Here is a 22,411-nt window from a genome sequence, read left to right as displayed (position 1 = left end):
ACAGCAAAGGTCAGGCTCAGTGACGGGCTCAGCTGCTTCAAACGAGACGTCTGTCGGATCATCAGACGGCATCGGGATGCCTCCTCTGCTACACCTGTGGCCGACAGTCTCTGAAACCAACAGTCTGACAAACCCACCCACCTAATGCAATGACTGGTCAGCAGTGCAGAAGTGCCTCTCCTCTTACGCTTCCCTTTTTCATGCGTCACACAGTTACTTACATCTGTCACTTTTTTTTAATATGGTCAAAAAAATGTGAACAGTGCTCATTAAAATTTGTCACAGCTCGTCAAAAGCTGATCAAACGAGATATTCAGGTTATTCCCCGTGTGTTACCTAGTGTCACCTGTGTTTCACACCCTATCTAACGAAGGGGGAGAGTGTTATCCCAAGAAAGTACCATTGAGTAGTACAAAATAGTAGAATTTACTCAGGTCACAGATAAAGTACATCAGCGCTGGGCTCGGAGTGACAGAGCTCTCATGGGATCTCCAGGAGCGGGTCAAGTAGGGCCAAATTGCAGAAGTTGGAACCAGCAACTTTTTGTTATTTTCTCTTGAAAATGATTAAAATTCTTTCAACTTTAAAGGGGACATATGGAAATATCACTTTTTGAAGGCTCTTTAACATATATTTGGGTGTTTGTCTTGCCTTCTGGCCCCCAAAATGTGAGAATTGACAAAAAATCTGTAATGTGCAGGCTCCCTAGGTTGAAATCCACGTGGTTTTACGAGCTGTTCCCTCAGTTGTCATTCAATGATGTCATTAGTTTTTAAATTTACATAACCCCACCCCTACCTGGGACCGGAAGAAGGGGTGGGGCGGGGCAAGCAGGGGCTGTTTTGAGCGGATAAAAAGAGCTGTGATGTTTGATCCTTGGGGTATTTTGACCGAAGCATGTCACAGATATGTCTTTAAGACACCTGGGAACTATTTAAATTTGTGCAAAAGGGGCATGATATGTCTCCTTTAAAATAATTGCAGATGAAGTGTTGATGGGAGCAATTGGAGTTAGTGTTTCCTGTTATCCCTGTGTTATCCCAATTATGCATGTAGTGCTCCTTTGCAGGATTTTTTGGTGTTTTATTCAAATGTGTGTAAACAGCTATCAACTTGAGCCTTTGGGCAACACAGTGTACACACTCTGTTTCAAGCATCCCTTTAATAAATGCTCAACTTAAAAACATGTGCTCTACTGGCCACCATATGTGTCCTTTTTTTATACAAGTCAAATCATGGGGAGGAGCGGAGGTCTCCTCAAGATGTCCTCTGACCTCAGTGAATGGCCTTTTTTTCATTTATTTTCATTGCTGTAATGTATGTATGCAGTTTTGCCTCCTGGACGAGAAAATATTCCACTGCCCGAATGTCAAACTTGAGAGCTGCTGCTTTGATTAGTCATCATTGAAATCTGCCCAGTTCCTCCTCCTGATAACATTTTCCTGCTGGTAACAATCCGTTCATCCTGTTGTAGCCCAGATTGTGCTGCTTTCACTTGTTCCTCTGGTCACCAAAATAACTCATCTTAGTTGTCCACCCCCGCATGTACCCATCTTCCCATATGGGTTTCAACTTTATGCCTCTACAGTGTGTGTGCATGTTTGCATATGTGCGTGTGTGCGTATGTGTGTGTGTGTGTGGGGGGGGGGGGGTTGAGGGTGCATGAGGACAGTGGAAAGTGAACTGAAGGAGATGCTGGCTCTGTCTGCAAAAAAGAGAACTGATAAATTGTTCGTCTCTGTTCGCACAGATACAGAGTCGTTCCATGTGTGTCAGTATTAACTCCGTACCTGTGAAAACTGGCTGTCTCAGTCTGTGCAAAGTGAGTTAGCATGTACAAGTGTGTGTTTTTACGTCTGATTTTCACACGAGCCCCTCCTCCTCTCCTCTCCTCTCCTCTCCTCTCCTCTCCTCTCCTCTCCTCTCCTCTCCTCTCCTCTCCTCTCCTCAGAAACTAAGGATGAGCTGGAGGATCTTATGGCAGACATCAAGAAGTTGGCCAACAAAGTGCGCTCCAAATTAAAGAGTGAGTACAGTTCTTCTGTTTTCCTGCTGCTGATGCTCCAACTAATAATGATTTTTCTGAATAAAATTAAACTGTTTGTGTGTCTCTGTTCAACTTGATTAAAATTTCAAACACTGACAAATGCCTGTCCAAGTTACCAGAACAAGACACTTTATTTCTTCCATAGACTGATCCACATTCAAAAAATGTTGTTAGATCATAATAATATAAAAGAGGAAAACAACATTCATTTTTTTGAAGTTCCAACTGACAAATGATTAGTATTTTTACACAATTACTTTTTAAACAAAGCTGAGCTGAAAACATCAGTCAGTTTAATCGTAGACACATAGCTCTTTGGTCTTTGAGCTCTCTTAGATTGCTGCTAAAACAAAGTTTTGTTGTGTTTTATTTGCAATGACAAATAAAGATTATACTTTTTCTGTTTACTTCTATTTGACATCTGTTTTCAATATTGATTAATCACTGAAGTCGTTTTTCATGTAAAATTATATATTGAAAGGCCCTAACTTCCCTTTCCCTCTTTATTTCTATATCCATGACTCGCCTGCACAGCTGTTTGTCTGTCATGTGATGGGACAGCTGTGTTGCTGTCTCAGCAAAGGAGAGAGGGAAACAAGTGAGACATAAGTAGACAATGAACTGAAAAGCATTTGGCAGCTAACAGACACCATTCACTGCTTCTTTAAGAGAGTGGTTACTGTCACTTGCCACAGAGGTGTTAGCTGTGATTCATATGGACGAGCACACACTCGAGTTTTATTCACACTGGTGTGAATGGTCTACCCCCAAACATTTATCTTCTGCATCCATTGTGCATTTGCATATGTTCATACTGTATATGTTTGAGTCTTATAATCTTCTTATTCTCTGATTTACGATTTACAAAGCTTTACATCAGTTTTTAATCCCTTTTTAATTTCCTCTTCTGGCTTTTTTTTTTTTTTTTTTTTTTTAATATTTAGATGCCCTTACTGAAATCATTAGGCATGAAAAACTCCCCACATTAGTCATTTTCAGGTGTCCAGTATGGCTTGGAGATAAAATAGTTGTCGGCCTGTACACTATCTTTCAAGAAATGGAACACAACTTCATCGCAGAGCAAGAGGAATAATTGCCTCTATCCGTCATCCTTCATGTCCCACAGATACACACACCTATCACACACACAGTGGCATGTGCGCATACTGTACGTACATTAATACACATATTTGACACAAGTGCTCTCAGGCAGAACAGGCTTCACATCACAGACCTCTAGCTGTGTCGCTCCAGTTCACACCAGTCTTTGCCACAGGATACCTTTGTGTAACCACTTGCTGGGTGTGTGTTTGTGTGTGTACTGTATATGCACATGTGTTTGTTTCTTTTCCTGGAACAGTTACAGTATAATAATGGACTTTGTGGTAGACTGTTGTTGCAATGAAGGGATGTTTTTCTGTGACATTTTAAGAATATACGGTTGATGTTAAAAAATGAAGAATCCTTGGATGGTGGGATTGAATCAGATGAAAGGACACACTGATATTTATGTTGAATGATGTTATGTTGAATTCTCACATTTTTCAGATGCTGGAACCATTGTAAGTCACATGAACCTATTCCCCATGGAAATTACAGAAGAATTGGGAATACAGATGAGACAGCTTTTGATTGAGTTCTTCACATGGGCTGGCATCGACCGTCTCATTAATTGATGTCATTATGCTCAGCAGAGACTTCCTCAGGTGTAACTTTGAAGCAGCAATCTGACAAAAGTTGTATTTATCTTTTTAAGAAATAAACCCTCCAAAAAAAGAGCAGCTTTATACGTTTCTTTAATAAATGTCAGCCATTTCCACATATCCACATTCCACCAATTATATGCTCTCCATCCAAGTAACTGATTTGATGTGACAAGTTGATATTTGTACCATGTAAGGATGTAGGAGCTCTTTACACTAACGGCACTCTCATATTTTAATATTTATATTATTATACAGCAACATAATAGGTGATGATTAAGCAGGATTTCTTTTGTATAGGTCTATATTTTGTTTTTTAGGAAAATCCTACAGACTCTACCTTTAAGTTAATCTCTCTCTCTCTCTTTGTGTCAGACACTGTGGTTCAGAACAAGACATCTTGACAACTAGTGACCAGATTACCATTGAATCTGATGGGAGTTATCCATCAGATTATCAATTGTGATTATTATCCCCCAACATTTTCTTTCATGCAACCATCTGTTCAGTCCTTCACTTGATAAACACACGGCAGAGTATCTCAAAAACCAATGGCTGGATTTCACTGACTGTGCATATATTATCATTGTCTCCTGAGACTGGATGGATGTGTTCTGGATGACCCCTTGAACTTTTTTCCTACACCACCCTCAGGTCAAAATGTGAACTGTGTACACAACATAAAGCAGTGTATCTATCTCCTCATCTATTTCTCAGATTGTCATGAGGTTTCAGAGTACATCCCTGTTACAGTTCTTTTGGATTTTATGAAATTCATTGGCTACTGCTAAAACTCATAGGGAAACTAAATCATGAATATGTTGCCAGTTGTGCCGTAGACTTAATTTTGTCTTCATGATAAAGGTTAGGGGTTACCATTAGTCGGTGGGTGAATGAATGGATATTCTTGTGAATCTGTCCAGGCATCCAGCACATCATTGAGCAAGAAGAAGGGCAGAACAGATCATCAGCTGACCTGAGGATACGTAAAACACAGGTACGTTCAGAAGGAAAAGTCAACAACTGTTTCCCAAATGTTACTGTCTGTGTGGAGTTTTCTCCTTATAGTGCATTTAATGTTCAATTTATGTTCAACAATGGATATACAAGCCTTCAACCAATGTCTAGTAAACCATGTAGGTTTGAGCTATGTTTTATTGTTCCTCACTGTGTATGTAGCACTCCACGCTGTCTCGCAAGTTTGTGGAGGTGATGTCAGAATACAACACCACCCAGTCGGACTACAGGGAGCGTTGCAAGGGGCGCATTCAGAGACAGCTGGAGATCAGTGAGTAGATCACACCCTCACACTAACTACGCACATCTCAACACTGCAGGCTTCTTAAACATCTGCATCTATTTTCAGACGCATTGTGTCTCAAAATTCTTTAAACGTTGAGATTCCTGAGAGCATACCAGCAGATTGAATGAGCTAAGCAGTGAGTGCTCGTCGTAAGTCAGGCTACACAATCACCTCTTAAACATTAAACATGCCCTGGCCACTTGACAGCACACGCTTCACACTTCCTGGTCTGTGTAGGAAGAGGTAAGACGGGACTGGGAAACAAATTAGGAGGAATTAAAACTGTTGAGAAACAGGCAACATTGTCAAACCTGCAGATCAAGGGTGAAAAATAATCATGACATGGTACTTTTTGTGTTGGTGTGTCGTGTGGTGCCGGTGCGTGCCCCAGACTTCCACACACAAATCACACTGCAGGGGATAAAACTGTCACCCTTGATGCTCATTTTCATTTTTGATGACCTGTGTTTGACAGATCAGTCATATATGATCTGGTCTGATCACACCCTCAGGGCTTCAGTCTGCCACTGCAAAACACAGTATGTCATGGGCAAATGACATGCTCTCAAATGGTTACTGAACACACTGAATGTGCAAATCTTTTTTTTTTCTACAATATATTTTTTCTGCAAAGGTAAGTGCCGATTAGGTGCAACCTTTGGTCATCCATAATGGGTTTTCATGATCGCTTTACTCAGTCAACTAGGTCCTTGTCAAAACAGGAGATATTAGAAAACCTTACCTCTACAGTACATACGTATGTCTCTGCATGTCTTTTATCCTCAGCCCAAGTATCATCCTCTTCACCTTCCTCCTGCTGGCATTTCTTGTCAGATGTTAGTTTTAAGATAAATTATCTAAGATAGAGCCTGTACCCACATTCTCCACTGTTTAAAAAAAATGTTTAAATTACTGTATTTTACTTCTGCAGAGTAGATAGGTATCAGGGTTACTATGTCTATTGGATGGGAGCATGAGGATGTGAGGAGAAGATGTACCGCTACCAGTCCCTTGTTGTTAACTTTTCCAAAAAGTTAACAACTTTTCCAAAAAGTTAACAACAACTGTTCAGTCAGTTAAAATTGTGTGGTGAAAGGAGAAGCCAGTCCTTTCTGCAGTTTAGATGTTTGAATACTTTGCTTTGAGGATTCTGGCAGAAGAAACCCTCTTAGATAAATAGTCGCTCATTCACTCCGATGCACTGACATGTAGTTTGATTTATTAAACCACACATAATACTTACCGTAAATGCATTAATTCTCCTGTGGTCATGTTACTTATTCACTGTCTGTTATATGTATTATTAATGGAAAAAGATGCTTCATCTTGACTTGTGAAGACAAACTACCTCAGCTCCAACCTGTTGACGTTGGCCATGTGCTTCAACTCTATTGTCCCAAAAGGGAAATTTGTCTCACTGACAAGTGAAACACAGAACACAGACCTGAGTATAAAACATGTGAGATACATAGTACAAATGTGTAAAAACAAAGATGAAACAATGTTCACCAGTGAAAACATAACATAAAACCTACATCCAGCTGTTATTAAATCACCCAAAGAAATAGTTCTTTATTCAATTTGAATTGATTTGTTAACAGAACATTTTCAGTCCATCCCATCCATATTTTATTCTCACTTTGTCTGGTGTATTGTACCAAAACAACCACTCCCACACTGAGACCTCTTTCCAAAACACATACATCACCAACACCCACGCCCATATGCATGCACATGCCAGGTTGCTGCAGCTCCTCTCACTCGTGTCACACTCTATCTGTAATATGATTTGATAGGTATTAGCTGCAGGCCCCCGGGCTCCTGGACCAGACTACTGACATGGCCTCTCCCACGGCATCCTAGCAGGCTGCACTGAGCCAGCTGCCCTTACAGGCATCCTGATAGAGTCACCTTACACACAAAGGCAGGTACACACAAACAGAGAATAACAAGGAGCACTAGCAGAGCAGAGCAGGTAGTTGTGTTGCAGGGCACTTGGTGTAGACATTATTTCCTCTGCCCATCTGTCACTTTAGATTGGACGTATGCAGCTGAGTCTGTGTGAGCTCCACCCAGTATATCTACTAACTCAACGTGGTCCCACTGAAAAGAGCAGCAGACGCAGTACACAACACTTTCCAAGGTTAATCAAAGGGCTCACCCAAACCTCCTTATGGAGCTAAACACACCTGACTCACTTTTTCCTTGAGCTCCTCCACATCCATTTGGATTTGATTTGTCAGCTGGTGGAGTCACAGGAGGCCTTAGCTGACATCACCTGTCACCAAGGAAGGGATTAGATACGCAGGGAGAGTTTGGGGATGGAACAAAAGCACAAAGGAACAGGACAGAAAAGCAGTTTTTTGTTTTGAAATGAACAGGATTGAAGTATTCAGTAAAGCTTTTCCCCTCTGAATACATTTAATCTAAAATCCAATCTATTTAAATACTATTTAATTCCTTTAGCATTGTATGGCAAGAGAGTTTCCTCTGATGTGCCAGCCCCTTTGACTTGTTTGTAAGTGAATCAATAAGAGTGTGTCACACACAGGGAAATCTAGTCTGGTCCGTCAGACTGAGACTATTGATGTTTCCTCTGCTGCTTCTCTGTTGAACCTGTTGGATGCAGAGAAACAAGAAACGGTGACATACTGGAAACATGTCATTGTCAATACAACAGCTATTACTTGCCCTCATTTGCCTGGTCACCAGTCCTACAATAACCCCTTGTCCAGATAAAAATGGCCTTTATCTACATTGTATTCTTTTGGATTTCTATATCCCAGCAGTAAGGAAGAAAAATATTTTCTGTCACATCTTTGAAATATAAAGTCTGGCACACTAATAAAACAGCAACTTATTCTCAGAGTTATACAAAAAAATTAAATCTGTTTTGCTCTGGTCTTTTAAAAGTAACTTTAAAAAAAACTTTGATTACATTTTTGGTGCCATCACTTTTAAAATGACCATGATAAAATGTTCTCACTGTTCATAGACTTTGTTGAAGAATTAGCGATCTGACAGTTGGCTACTATTTTAAACTATAATACTAGTTAGAAACATAGTTACATGATATTTAACCTAATGTGCTTTTTAACTTTAAGGAACAGTTCAAACATTTTAGAAAATGGTACACTTAAACTTGCTAGCCAGGGTATGATTAGTTTAGCTCAGCACAAAGATCAGAAACAGGGGGAAACAGCTCGCCTCGCTCTTTCCAGCACTCTACCAGCCTACCAGTGCTTCTGAACTTTACTACTTCATGTTATGCATCTGGTTTTATTTCATCCACATTTTTAAGTGTTAAAACATGAATGGCAACTGGTGAAGTCTCCAAGAAGTTTCTTATCCCAGCCAAGAAATAGTCTGGCACGTAGGCCACACACCCACATAACCCTCCCTCCATAAAAACCATGTGATGTTTTCACACTGCAGTCTTGGTACAAGTTAAACAAACAAGACGTGTGATAATCAATGATCGGTAGAGGTTCTGGCAGGCTGATTTATTTATTTTTTTTTACCCTTGGACAGAGCTGTGCTAACTGTTTCCCTGATTTCAGGCTTTATGCTCAGCTAGCCAACTCCTGGCTGTAACTTTACCTTTAATTGACAGATATCAGTCGTCTCGTCGTACATTTGTCAAAAAAGTAAATATGGATTCCTCCAAATGTCAGCCACATCTCTTCGATGGGAAAGCTTTTGTCACATCACATTAAAATCATGTGCATTAGCAATTCAGTAACATTTTAGTTCATTATTGATTGAGAGTCCTGAATATCACGCATTTATTTCTTTATTTCCATAAGCAGCAAGTAGACAGATAGGCTCAGCAGGATGGAGGGGATGCTGGTCACAGGCATGGCAGGGCCTCTTTGACATTTGACTGTTATGTTTTATTTCCCAGCAGACACTACTTTCACTGGTAGAGACGCAGACACAATGTCAGGGAAAAAGACAGAGATATACACACGCATTGTTCCTGTACGACAAACAGATCGATCAATATGATAAGTCATGCAGGCTTTTCTCATTCCTTTGTAGGTGAAATTGCTGCGAACACAAGCATGAAAATGACTCGTTTCTTTTCGCTCTGCGTGCGTGAACATTTGTGTGGTTTTGCCTTTTCCCTTGGTTCCTTGGGGGTCTCACTTCATTTGTGTTACATAACAAAGGAAATTAAATAATACTGTTACTGGTAGCAACAAAGTATGAATGATTTAATAGGCCGTAAACACTGAGGCTGAAGTGAGACTTCTTGGCTTCATATTAGACTTCTCAGGGTTTGGGTCTCCATGGTAACAAATAAGAGCCTCCCTCTGAGCCTGTCAGGGTTTAAAAAAAAAAAAAAAAGCCAATGAGGAGCATGTGTGTGTGTGTGTGTGTGTGTGTGTGTGTGTGTATCAGTGTGGGAAGTGAGATGAATAGGGTTGGGTAGCACCAGAGTGCCTTGTGTTTTTTTTCTCTTCACAATTATCCATGAGTCATTGTCACTCTTGTCTGTCCTTCAACTCTAACTCTGACCCTCTTTAATGTTATAGTTTTAGCCTTAATGCCAGAGAGAGTATTTATTATCACAGAGGCTGGGAGAATAGGGAATTGATCACAGTAATGTGGTGAATGTGGTCTTTGTGTGCTGTCTACATCCTCTCATTTGTCAAGCTGTAAAATGTCATCGCTGAACACGAGTAGATTCTTTAGCATGGTAATGAAACAGCGGGGCCACTTAACCACCACTAAATGAAATTCATTGGTGTGATATGGATATGAAGTTTGAATTAGATACGATGTGCTAAGTAAAGAGAAATTAACAAAAAAAAAAAAGAAATGATATGGGCACACATCTCACCTCTGTAATTGTTACAGAGCAGCTTCATCAGTATTCTGTTCATGAAGGCCATCGTTGGCTCTGACTCCCAACCATCATCACTCTCCATCAAGGTACCTGCTCTGCCACTGAGGCCTCCACATTGACCACCAGACTTCATCACGCGTGTTGAACACAATGCACACACACACACACACACACACACACACACACTGATTAGGTCATGGTGAGATGTTTGGTAATTGCCTCCAAAATCTCCAGCTACAGCTGCTGTAGTTCCAGTGCAGTTACAGCAGCATTCGTTTGTTTCTGTCATTGTTGCAGCACACTTACTGTAAGTAGCAAAGCCACTGTTGCTTACAGAAGTAGTTTTGTCGTCTTTTCCTTGTTTTTTCATAAAGAAAGATCCTTAACATTGCTGGGCCCTTAAAAATCCAAAAAATGAAACGGGATGAGAGGGAAAAAAGTAATTGTAGTACATTGATAATTGGTAATGCCACAAACCAGTGTGAAAAGTAATGAAGTGCATCATTCACCAGACCTGCAGAGAACAGGAGGGTCTCCTATACACCTGGAAAGGGAGAGATTTTTAGTTCATTGTCATCTGCAGTGTTACCACTAGATGCCATTAAATCCTACAGGCTGGTCCTTACATGTTTTTGGTAAGATAATAACTATGAATGTGGAACTTTTAGTGGGGCATGTCGTCATTGTGGTATTGCTACATTTATTATTATTATATGTAAGTAAAGTACGTTTCTTTTCTATTGTGTGTTGTCTGAAACACACAGTCTCTCTTTCCTACAAACCCTCGGGATCATAAGTGTCATGAATATGACTTAGCCAGTGAGCTTTAACATCTGGGAGAAGTTAGACCAGCTGCTCAGCTCTGGACACCATCAAACTGTTTGTGGGGTTGTGGGATGTCGTTACAGGAAAGAGAAAGTGTGTATTGTATGGCCATACAGAGGATTTACAAAGGAAAGATTGGAGACGATGCTGACAGGGTCTGACTTTGACTTACAGTAACAGTGGGGCAGAAATGGAGCCCAAGAGAAGCAGCTCTGCAGGAGAACACAGTGCTCAGATACAGGGATATTAATGTAGGTGTGGGGGAATGTTTATGAAGTAGGACAACTCTGCCAGGGGAAATAAACATGGATGAGGAGCACACACATCAGCAGGAAGGAGCAGGAAGACGTGCTGTCACACAGGCAGGGTCAGTGGAAAGAGAGATACCAAGTTAGTTGAGGCTGTGGAGCATTGAGGCAAACTTAATAAGATTCTGAATAAGTAGGTGATTGGTTTTTTACTAAAAATAGCTACACAGCTGAAGAATATGTACAGACTGACCCAGGCTGTTCTGATGCTATCAGAAAATGACTGATATTTCCAATCTATGTGAACCTGGCCTGTCTTTTTAACACTTTATAGGTTACTGGGCATGTTTTTAAAGGCAAAGAAAACCAGTCTTGTATATATTAAAAATTGAATTGTGCAAAACGTACTTTCTTCTAACAGAGAAATGAATTACACTTGTTTTATACACAGGATGAAGGATCACACCTGACTGGACAGAATGAATGGGGTGGGATAAAAATACACGAAGATGTTTTTAAAAAGGTTTACTTGACTGAGAGTGTGGGGCTAGAGGTTCTGGGACAGCGCCATTTCTAACTGAGCTTTGTGCTTAAGGTTGGATTTACGTATAACTGAGATGCCTGGTTGAAAGCTGAAAACTTTTTTTCTTTTAAAGGACAAGTGGCTAACATTCAGGTCAGCAGAAAGGAAAAATGAAGGGTACCACATGTTGTCATCTACATGAGAGCCATTATGGTGTAGATTGATAACTGTTGTGTAATCACTCTTGTGCAATAGATGATCAGGCTGAATTATGGCACAAATTATTTTTCCATTGCATCCACTTTTGTGGGACATGGAAGCATAAAGAGTTTAAAGTGGAGACAACAGAGACAGATGGATATAGAGAAAATGAGCTTCTGGAAAAAGGAGGCACGCAGCTCTCATTTTAATTAATCCTCAGACAGACATGCTATTATTATCATCCAGTGAGTTTGTTTTCATGTTTCCTAATGGTTGCAGTTTGGGAAACCATTGCACTACACGTCTTAACTCATGACAGTAACACACTTTGTAAGTCTCTTCACACCAACCATGAGCACACTATGTGTTGTTGTGTTTGTCCTTCTAGCTGGAAGAAACACAACAAATGATGAGCTGGAGAGCATGCTAGAGAGTGACAACCCAGCTATCTTTACCTCAGGGGTGAGTGATACGACAAATGTAAAATAAATGCAAAGCTTGTTTTTAATGTAATTAAACCCTTGTCTAATCATTTCCCTTTGTTACACCATCTTAGATCATTATGGACAACATCACCGAGCAGGCTATGAATGAGATCGAGACACGGCACAATGAGATTATCAAGCTGGAAAACAGTATCAGAGAGCTTCACGACATGTTCATGGACATGGCCATGCTGGTGGAGAGCCAGGTGAAAACAAGGATCCTCTTTCTCTCAGAACCTACAGCTGTGTGATTTGGCACCGAGTCAAAATCTGTGGAAACAAATCTGCAAGAGCTAATTGTGTATCCATAAACCGGTTATCCATATATCAACATAGACACAAAAAGAGTTTTAATTCAGTGTACTAGATACAGAGTTGTGGTTTCAGCAGGTGCTCTGCCTAATTCAGAGGTTCAGTAAGACACTGTGTTCACAAGCTGTGGAGTTAATTAGTAAAAATATAGTCCTATCTGCCAACCAAGTTGGATGAGATTGCATTTTCACTTCCGTCTGGTTTTGTGTTTGCAAAATATCTCGCAAAATGTAGACAGAATCTGGGGGACAGATAATTATTGGCCCAATCATCAGTTGATCTGAATTAGGTGATTATCTGAGTTTGGACTTTCTGCTATTAGACCTTTTTTTTTTAGACTTGCTATGTTCATGCACAGGGGGGGAAATCTGACATCTGAGACTTCTGAGTTGGCAACTAAATAGAGTTGCTGTTTTATCACATCTTTGATTTATCAACAAAGCTCGACTGTTGTAGATGGTTTGGTTTTGTAAGTTGCAATTTATACAGAATTAGCTTGTGGTGTGTACTGCACGCTAATGGCTTGCATCGATGAGGGTGAGGGTGTAGTTTCAAAGCCACGTATGTAGATAATTCTCAAGTGTATGAGTTACCTGTTCTTTTCTCAGTGCAGTGTAGAGCTTCAGATAAATCTGCAAACCTGCTGTCATGTGTGACTGCATGAGAATGTTGGCTGAACCCCCACAGAGATTAACTGTTTCCCTCATCAGAAATAACACGTCTGAATTATGCAAAAGGAAATCTGAGCAAGAACACAATGAAAGAAAACATATGCCAAATGATGAATACGGAGCTAAATAGTTGTATGTAAGTGATATGAATTTCAGTTCCGGCGCAATGCAATAACAGGCTTTCCCTCACAATGTTGGTGTGGGAAAGATCATTTTTACGTAAATAATATAATGTGTATTTTTGTGCATGTAGGCTACTCTTTTATTCTCTTTTCACACCTATGAATACTTTAAATTCAAATAATTCAACTAACTAACCTTTTTTTATTTAATGAGTAACATTATTGAAGATGAGTGTGGTGTGTTTGTTAATTTTGCCTTTCTCAGCTCTGCTCTCTCTCTCCAACTCTCTCCCTCTTTCTTTTCCTCAACTGTCACTACAACAATGACTCTAAGCTCTCGAGAACAGAGAACAGCGCTCCCCCTTTAATTTGCAAAGGTAATTTTCCTGTGATTCCTCATCTTCTCTTTTTTATTCTTTGAGAAATAATTGCTGCAGTGCACACATGGAGAGTTATATCCACTGGTTCTTCATATTAACCTTTCATAGGGAAACTTAACCCTGGGTTAATGGTGAATGTACAATACTCCTGGTCATTCTTCTCTGTGTTCTTTGTTGATGAATGCTGATTTAAACATGACATCTGCTGGCATTATGAATAAAAGTGTCAGCAAGAAGGAAATTGTGGATAAATACATGAATAAAGAGAAGAAAAGATCTATTAGTATCTTTTCAGAGCCTTCACAATACAGTCTAGACTCTACAATGCTCTTTTGATAAGTTATGTAACAAGGTATCAGGGTAAACTTTCTAAATAAAAGAGCTATTAAGCATTCATCAGACTAGTCTTCTAGTTATCATATAAAAACACATCTATGAAAAGTGGTACCAACTCACACTACACCACCTGCTCTTACTTTGGTGCAGGGTGAGCTGGTGAACAACATTGAGCGGAGTGTGCTGGAGGCTCAGGAGTACGTGGATCAGGCAAAGGAGAGCATCCCGAAATGCAAAAAGTTCAAAAAGAGCAGCAGACGGGTGAGATGCAGCATGCACACAGTCTACAAACTGATTCTCATGCCATTATTTGTCTTTTTTCTCTCTCTCTCTCTCTCTCTCTCTCTCTCTCTCTCCCTTTCCTTTCCCATCTCTGCTTCTCTCTCCTTCTCCTTCACCCATTATCCCTTCCCTCGCCACTTCCCTCATCTCTATCCACTCCTCCTCCTGCCTCCACATCTGGCTCTCTCTTTCTTCTTCCTGCCTGCATGTCCTCCACACCCCCTCTGTAACTAACCTCTCCTAGGGGGAAATGATAGACCGCATAGAGTACAATGTGGAGCATTCAGTAGACTATGTGGAGAGGGCAGTTTCAGACACTAAGAAGGCGGTAAAATACCAGAGTAAAGCCCGGAGGGTGAGTCACATACACAACAAAACAATGCATGTGCACAAACGTGCTATCACAGATTAAAGATAGGTAATGTCACAGGCATTGCATGTACTGTGTACAGTGTGGTGCAGTGATTTTCATTAGTGTGTGTGTGTGTGTGTGCATGCTCGCCTGTCATGTATGCTGCATGTGGAGGATATGTGTTGTCAGTGTATTCAACATTGTCTACAACAGTGATTCCCAATACAGTAAGTGGTATGTGCATTCCTAACTGAAGTTAGGGCCTAAAAACCATAGAAAGAGCTTAGCTTATCTAAAAGATTGAACAAATTAAAACAAATAAAAACAAGGGAAACAAATTGTGATGCTTTCTTGATTACACATGTATAGTTTATATATAGACTGCACAGAACATAGCTGTAATGTCCGAACATCACCTGAACATGAGAGGTTGTGAAATAAATAAGCAAAAATTAGACAAGCCAAAATATGTTGTCATGAAATAGACACAGGGATTTTAGGATTTAAGTAGTTGGGGCACTATTGTTATAATATGTTAAGTATAATCAGCAAGCATCTGTTAGGTGGATTTTGTTACCTTTGGACAGAGCCAGGCAGCTGTATCCGCTTTTTTCCCTCCTTTATACAAAGCTGTGCCAACCTGCTGTCCCCAGCTTTTTATTTACGTTATGTAATTGGGGTATTACTTACCTCATTTAACTCTCGGCTTACTTTTGAAATTGATCACCTCCTTCCTTCATTTAACAAGCTCCAGCTCAGTAGAACAACTCTGCCACCTCTTGGTTAATATCTGTAACAGCACTTTTCCGTAAGGAAAAGAATTTCATACATGACATGACCCCAGTTCACTGCTGGGTTCAAAGACAGTGCAAGGCTTATCTTCTGCCTCTACCTTTCTTTCCCTCTTTCCATCTGTTTCTCATTAAGTCTCTCCAAAGTCTACTGAATCATTATCTGACACTCTGGCCTTCTTGTTTCCCCTCCCATATCCCCCCTGTCCAGAAGGTGATCCTCATAGGAGGTTGTATTGCAGTATGTGTGACCGTCCTCATTATTTCCCTCACAATTGGACTCAGTTAGGACCTGCGGAAATCCACTGAGGGCAGACAGGGCAGGACGTGATGCTGTCTATTAATGTCACGCATGTATGACTGCCATAGAAACACTAACTGTTCAGCTGTTGAATTGTTAATTGGGCTCTGTAAAGTGAAGTCAGTAACTTCTCATTAACTGAGAGCTTGACTTGCTTTGCTGGTCTGGAGCTAATCCAATACTATAGGTCTCTGTGCACTCTAACATGAACATGAACCTTTAGATGCATTTTTTAATAGATGCTTTTTCTAAATTTAATTGACAGTCAAGAGGAAGAAGGAGTGAAAACTAGATATACGTCATAAACAGTCACCCTCTTCAATACTTGTATCGTTGAACACTCCAATAAGAAGAAGAATAGTTGGACATTTCGGGGAATATGCACACCTGTTTTCTGCCAAGTGTTAGATGTGAGAAAAAACATTAAAAACTGTTGTTAAAAAAATAAAGTTATGGCTTTACAGGAGCTTATTCGCTGGACTGTTTCTTGGGCAATAGGCTAAAAGTATCTCAAATAAATCTCAATTTCTTTTTTTGGAAATGGCTTGCACACAAAACCCTCCAGGAAAGAGACATGAATGATTTGTCAGTTTAACTCAACATCTTCAACCAACCAAATATTTTTGTATACAATTAGCTAATATGTATTACACTGTGAATTTCCTAACTATTGTTTTTAGTACAATTCACCAATTTTTTTAAAGATTTTTATTGCGAACTTGAACTTTATATTTTATATAGATTAAACCCTCTTTGTGTGTATTAAGCATAACATTTCTATGCTGTCAGTTGATCCTAATATATGTAATTTCAACATTAAAATAAAATAATATTTATGTTACCCGATTTAAATATGATCTCATGTCTTACCTACACTGTGATTTCAGTTGCTGCTTTCACCTCACATTGTCTAGGGACCTAATAACTGTAGGGAAACAGATTTCCTGTCTCTGGAGTCACTACTTATTCCACTGTACAAGATTGTTTTTGTAAACCTTCCTTCCTTCTTCCTGACTTGTGCTCTGTAACCGCATGCGGTGACGTCACCCCCCTCTGCTGTGAGTGTGTGTCCTCTGACTCCCCCACCCTGGGAATGGAATGCCTAATTCTGAACCAGTGAAAGGAGCTCCTGCTCTCGCTCTGCGCTGATCTCGGTCTTTAGATGATTACACTTACACTTGGGCAGCTCCCTGAACTGTCAGAGCTGGTGGTGCTGTCTCCTAGAAGTCTGCAGTAGAGTGGAAGGGGCATGTAAATGATATGTAGGTCGTAGTTTCTTGTTGATCAAGTTGGGTGTGGTTGATTTGCAACCCTTGATACTTCAGTCTTTCTGAAGAGGGTTTTGCCCAACTAAACATCACACTTATCATCCCTGTAGTTCCAGTTTGCAAAATTGTTTCTGACAAAGGAATGCGGCTGGCAGCAAAACACATTTACCTAAAGTTTCTCTCAGCTCTCCAGATGTTGCAACATCAGTGTGCTAACCTCCTGCCTTGGTCTCACACAGTCTGTGATATATTTGAACTTCCAGATTGTATTTCCTCTGCACAAATCTGTCATTGTCCCAGCTAGTTTCCATGGAGTTTTTCCTCAGTCGATGTGAGGGTCTAAGGACAGAGGATGTTGTTACGATGCCATGTAAAGCCCTTTGAGACAAACTGTTTGTAAAAACGGGCTATACAAATAAAATTGCCTTGCCTTGCCTTGCCTTGCCTTGCCTAGTTGCAGCTTACATTCATCAAAAGAACTTTGATGTTGTCTGTCTCCAGTTGTCCGCACAAAAGGCCAATAAAAGGCATTGCATAACACAATTTTCTCTACCACCATCTGCAGGCATTCTAGGGGGAAACATTTCCCCATGCAGTTCATGAAGTTCTTGCTGTGATTTTCTGTTTCTACTTATCAGTGGCAGACTGATCTCACTGGTGTGGATTTTTCAGCTTTAGTGCTAGTGTTGCTCAATAATTCTTAAATTCTGATTCGGCAGATTAACCATAGATACGTACAAGCATATGTGTCCCTGCTTAACCCCGCTCTTTTCCACAACTCTTCTTTGTCTCGTCCAGTGCTTTAAGTGGGAAAAAATAAGTGCCGGTACTCCCCTTTTCAGCTGTTGGCTGGTAAATTAGGCGGTGGGCGGTCGATACCAGCACATCATTAAGTGACAGGCTACTTTACATTCAAATATGATGTTGATTAAAAAAAGAAAAACGTTCAATTGAACTTTCCAGAAAGATTTTTAAAAAGTATTTTCTTGTTAAAATCCATCTGTGAATAATGTATGACGACAAATGAATCAGTATTTGTTATTTTAAGTTTACCCACTTCATAAAGTATCTCTATCCTTCCCTAATTGCTGTCCTAAATTATTGCCAAATTAAAATTTTCACTAAAATCAAGAAGTTTTTGTGATTTGTGGCCAAATAAACAGCCTCCACAGACAGCTGTCATTGTTCTAACAAGCTGACAGCAACAGTTTCACAGTGTTTCTCAGTAAGAGCTTTCATTTTACTCTGCTCTTGTTAACGAGTAGTGTTAAGCATTTTGGGAAATATGACTCACATTTAAGCATGTTGAATACAGTAAGTGGAAGGCTACTTATTGGTAGGCTACCACTGGAAAGTCATGTAAATGGCTTTACACTGTAACTCACGAAGGTTTTAGTCGCTCCACATTCACATCTCGTCTGGACACATGGAGTTATACTATGACGAGGCAGCGGCGTGCGCTCCGTACGTGCATGTGAGAGAGTCATGGATGAGAGAGCGCACAGCGCGGCAGCCCCGCCCCTCAGTGAGAGACAGAGGAGCAGCGGAGAACAGGGCAACAGAACCGTGGCGCTCAGGGTGAAAGAGGCATCACTATCACAAATCGGTCAGAGAGAATGAGAACAGGACAGAGTATGTCCAGACTCCCGGTACTCCCCGGTACGCCGTAAAAAGTCCCGGTACGCCGGGGGTTAAAATCTAGAAGTGCCGGTACTCCGTACCGGTGAGTACCGGCCCACTTAAAGCACTGGTCTCGTCTGCCCATGAGATCCACTGTCACAGTGTTAAAAAAAGGCAGTTGGGGCTGAACTTAAAAGGTTGTAAAACATGCACACACAATTGACACCATAGTGTAAGAAGAAGAAAGATATAGAAAATAGAAAATAATTAATTAATAAAACATGAAGATAAACATAGAAAGGACAGCAAAACATTTCTGTAACTGTGCATCTTTTGTTGTGGTATTTAGTTTTTCTTATGTGAACTCATTTTTTGTCATACAACAAGTGACTACTTGTCATTTGAACATGTCATGTATGGATTGTGGTGTAGTGTGCTAAGTATTTAAAGTCTCTGCTAGTTGTCTGAAATGTTTACATTGATGAAGTTATTCCAGGAAGTCACTGCCCATTTCCAAGAAATAGTCCAGCATATAACCTCAACCTCTATTATATTATCGTATCACTATTAACCTTCATTCATCATCATGTTTGCACTTGTTGCGTCAGGAATGTTAGACACAATCATTGTAGTGTAAACAAGGAAATACTTTTCAGCCTCAGGGGAATTTGTTGCAGTATCTCAAGTGGCGACAGGGACAAATTGGCAACAATACTATCTATCTAAAATGAATAGAAAAGACTACTGTCTAATTTGAATCCCTGCAAAAATACAAAATGTTTTCATATTTGGGTTTTTGCACAGATTGAAAGAGTTATGTTAGCTTAGAAAGACCACTGGATAGAGCCGGTTTCATCATCCATATGGATGGTATTGATTCAACTGTCTCATCTAGCCCTTGGTTGAAAAAAGTGTTTTCCCAGAAATTTCAAACAATTTATTTGAGTGTTGAATGTTGGATGTTTATGGATGTGAAGGAATGTATGTTAAAGTACATGCTTTATAAGTTAAGTTGCTTTAAAGCCACTGTGTTAACAGTAAAATCAAACAATCCCTGTGGATAATATGTTTCTTTCATCTTATTTCAAGGGGTAGCTGGTTTTCTGACGCAATGCCCTCTTGTACAGAATTGATGATTCCCATATTCTACACGCAGTGGCTTTAAAAACTTATGATTCATGTGTGTGGTATGTGTTAAAATGATGTAAGTCTGTTATGTCCTACGAATAAAATGCAGGAAACAAAGATTCATTGATTTAAAGGTGCTATTTGTAAGTTTTGCTAATGTTAGCATTTACAGCTGTTTAGCCTACATGCTGGTATCGCCACGAACTCCAGTCATCTTTGCATTTATAAGTAGAGGTAAATGTTACGGTAATTCTTCAGGGAAGACTGGATGCTACAGTGAAAGTGAGGGGATAGGGCAACTGGGACGGAGTTAGCTAGTTAGTGCTAACATCCAAAAAGAAGAAGAAGAAATTGCAGGGAAAAAATGGCAAAACACAAAAGTTGCTTTCATTCTATGGAAACATCTTTGATGCTTAACTTACCACCCTTGAAAGCAGATTAATGCTAACACTGACGCTGAGTAGCAATAGCAAAACTGAGCAGCTCCTTTGAATGTAATCCACACTCCACATTCAAACATCAACTCAAGTCAATCACAATTTCTCCAAACTGCATTTTGTTCTTATATAAATATTGTGATATGTTTAAGAAGCAGATGTGATATTTCTAACATGCCTTCCTTTGTTCTCAATTTGCTGCCTGGATGATGGTTTATCTGTTCTTGTTAACACCATTTAGAAGAAAATTATGATCATTATATGCTGTGTGGTTCTGGGAATTGTCATTGCTTCCATTGTTGGAGGAACTCTGGCCTAAACCTCGGCCACAGTAACAATAAGAGACACACTAAACACATATTTACACACAACAGAGCAAAACCAGAGCAGATACAGATTTTTAGTTTCCAGTTTTCATGAATGCAATCTATTAAATATTTAGCACAAGGTGCATTGCCTACTGTATGATACATTTTAAACACAGTGTACAGGGCCAGAGGTGTTTTCGCATGAGTTGCTATTTTGTAAATGTGTGGTGCTGCAAAAAGTGTTGAGTGTTGTCAAAGATATGATGTTTCCAAAAGTGAATTCTTGAATGAAAAAGTTACTAAATGCTACAGTATGTGACGCTATACTAATACATTCCAACTTCCAAATATGACAATTATTCAGTTGTAATGTCTATTTTGTGTTGTACAGGCAAAGTGACAGGCCTCTAATCTGCAGTGTTTTCAAAGCCACGTTCATTACATGTTTATTTACTTTATCTTTTCTAGCTCTCTTACATGATGTCTGATGTCCTCTACCTCCCTTCCAAAGCCCTGCATGACTTAGTTCACTGTAAAGTAGTGTTTGTATCCTATCGCTAAAGGGAGAGATAAGAGAGCTGTAGCCTACTCATGTGGGATATTCTGCTTGTAGATTCATCACACTGCCAAACCTTTTTCTAATGTCATCACTTGTGGTTCACTAAAGCAATGCTAATGTACCGGTAATTAATTTCATCTGGCCTTACCAGTTGTGGCTCCAGTGTTGGGTGTGATTGAGTGCATGCATGCATCAACTAAGTAACCGAGGGTTTAGGTGTGTGTTCATTTGTAGCTACGTTTGAATGCGCTGAGTGTGAATCACTAGATGAGAACATGAGTGCTTGTTTATAGCCACCTGTGTCTTTGTTTTGTATTAAGTGTAAACAGATATAAAGCTCTCTAACACTGCCAGTATGTTCAAATAAGCTGTTAACATGGAGTCTAGTCCGGTTGGGTTGATCATTCTTGTCTGTAAACCTTGTTTTATGTCTTTTTATAAATCCTGAGCTTTAAACAGAGCATATCCCTGTCAAGCTACTACTCTGTTTATTTGTGTGAATGAACTTAATGAGTCAAAGAAGCGTAAATATGAGCTCAAAGTAGCCCTGTGAAAGACTTATCAGTTTTCTGGCGACACATACAGACATGCACAGACTGCAACCATGTTACCATGTTGCCTACGCAACTTGTTGCCTTTGTGTTGTATTGTGATGACACGGTTTTGTTTGTTTTATTCTAGAGTTGTTGTTTTGTTCATTTTTGGTTTGTTTCGGGGTTTGTTTTTTTCAAGTAAAGATTGTCTGGAAAATGACACTCAGAGTTTGTGCTTTGATTTGCATTTGTGTTCACAAAAACAGGATGTTCCTCTCAGTCCTTCAAAGGGACATTATGGTAATTTTCAACTGGCTATTCTCAGAATTTCACTGCCGGTATGGTCAATGTATCACACACAGTGTGTTCTATATAACATTATATTCTATTAATTTTATTAACCAAATATACTCATTTGGCAGTTTATTAGGTCCATTTCACTGAAACTAATTCAGTCTAATACAACCATGCCATAATTTAAGAATGATGTAACTGTAATGTTATGGGGAGTTAAATTGTAGCTACATAATTATATAGAGAGGTTATTTTATGTTATTTAGATTTGTAACCACGGTCATTTATGTATATACTTTAAATAGTGTGACCAAAATAGTAAAACAAGGAGGCACTTATCTAGAGTGCACAAAAAAGTCCATCCTCTTAGTCGGAAGTAAGTCTTCATCCTTCAGTGTCAATTTACTTTCATTATCTCCAGAGTTCACTTGAACTCGCTGTTAAACCTGTACAACATGATGTACTGGACCAGATGTTTTTTTGTTTTTTTTTACTTTGAAGGCTGTCAGTATATCTTTATTGTTGGTGTG

General features: G+C 39.7%; 1 protein-coding gene across 6 annotated transcripts in view; it reads left to right on the top strand.

Annotated features, from left to right (window-relative positions):
- stx1a (syntaxin 1A (brain)) overlaps nt 1–21,807 on the top strand; it is a 61,101-nt gene extending 39,294 nt beyond the window's left edge. Inside the window, exons 4-11 of one of the 6 annotated variants that reach the window (XR_015037498.1) lie at nt 1,952–2,026; nt 4,674–4,747; nt 4,930–5,038; nt 12,091–12,164; nt 12,259–12,393; nt 13,627–13,669; nt 14,159–14,269; nt 15,645–15,721. Coding sequence is in view for 5 of the 6 variants with exons in the window: in XM_085796375.1 (XP_085652501.1) it covers nt 1,952–2,026; nt 4,674–4,747; nt 4,930–5,038; nt 12,091–12,164; nt 12,259–12,393; nt 14,159–14,269; nt 20,964–21,056 (671 nt within the window). In the remaining variant the exon portion in view is untranslated. Of the gene's footprint in view, nt 1–1,951; nt 2,027–4,673; nt 4,748–4,929; nt 5,039–12,090; nt 12,165–12,258; nt 12,394–13,626; nt 13,670–14,158; nt 14,372–14,534; nt 14,646–15,644; nt 15,848–20,428 lie in introns of those variants that run through there. The other 5 variants (XM_085796376.1, XM_085796375.1, XM_085796377.1 and 2 more) reach the window with 5 other exon arrangements.
- The last annotated feature ends 604 nt before the right edge of the window (nt 21,808–22,411 follow it).

The sequence above is a fragment of the Trachurus japonicus genome, chromosome 13 (genome assembly GCF_045865225.1).
Source record: "Trachurus japonicus isolate A0001 chromosome 13, Traja_1.0".
In the NCBI taxonomy this organism is placed as follows: Eukaryota; Metazoa; Chordata; class Actinopteri; order Carangiformes; family Carangidae; genus Trachurus; species Trachurus japonicus.
The sequence above is the reverse complement of the archived record's forward strand: the minus strand, read 5'-3'. Positions and strand labels throughout refer to the sequence as shown.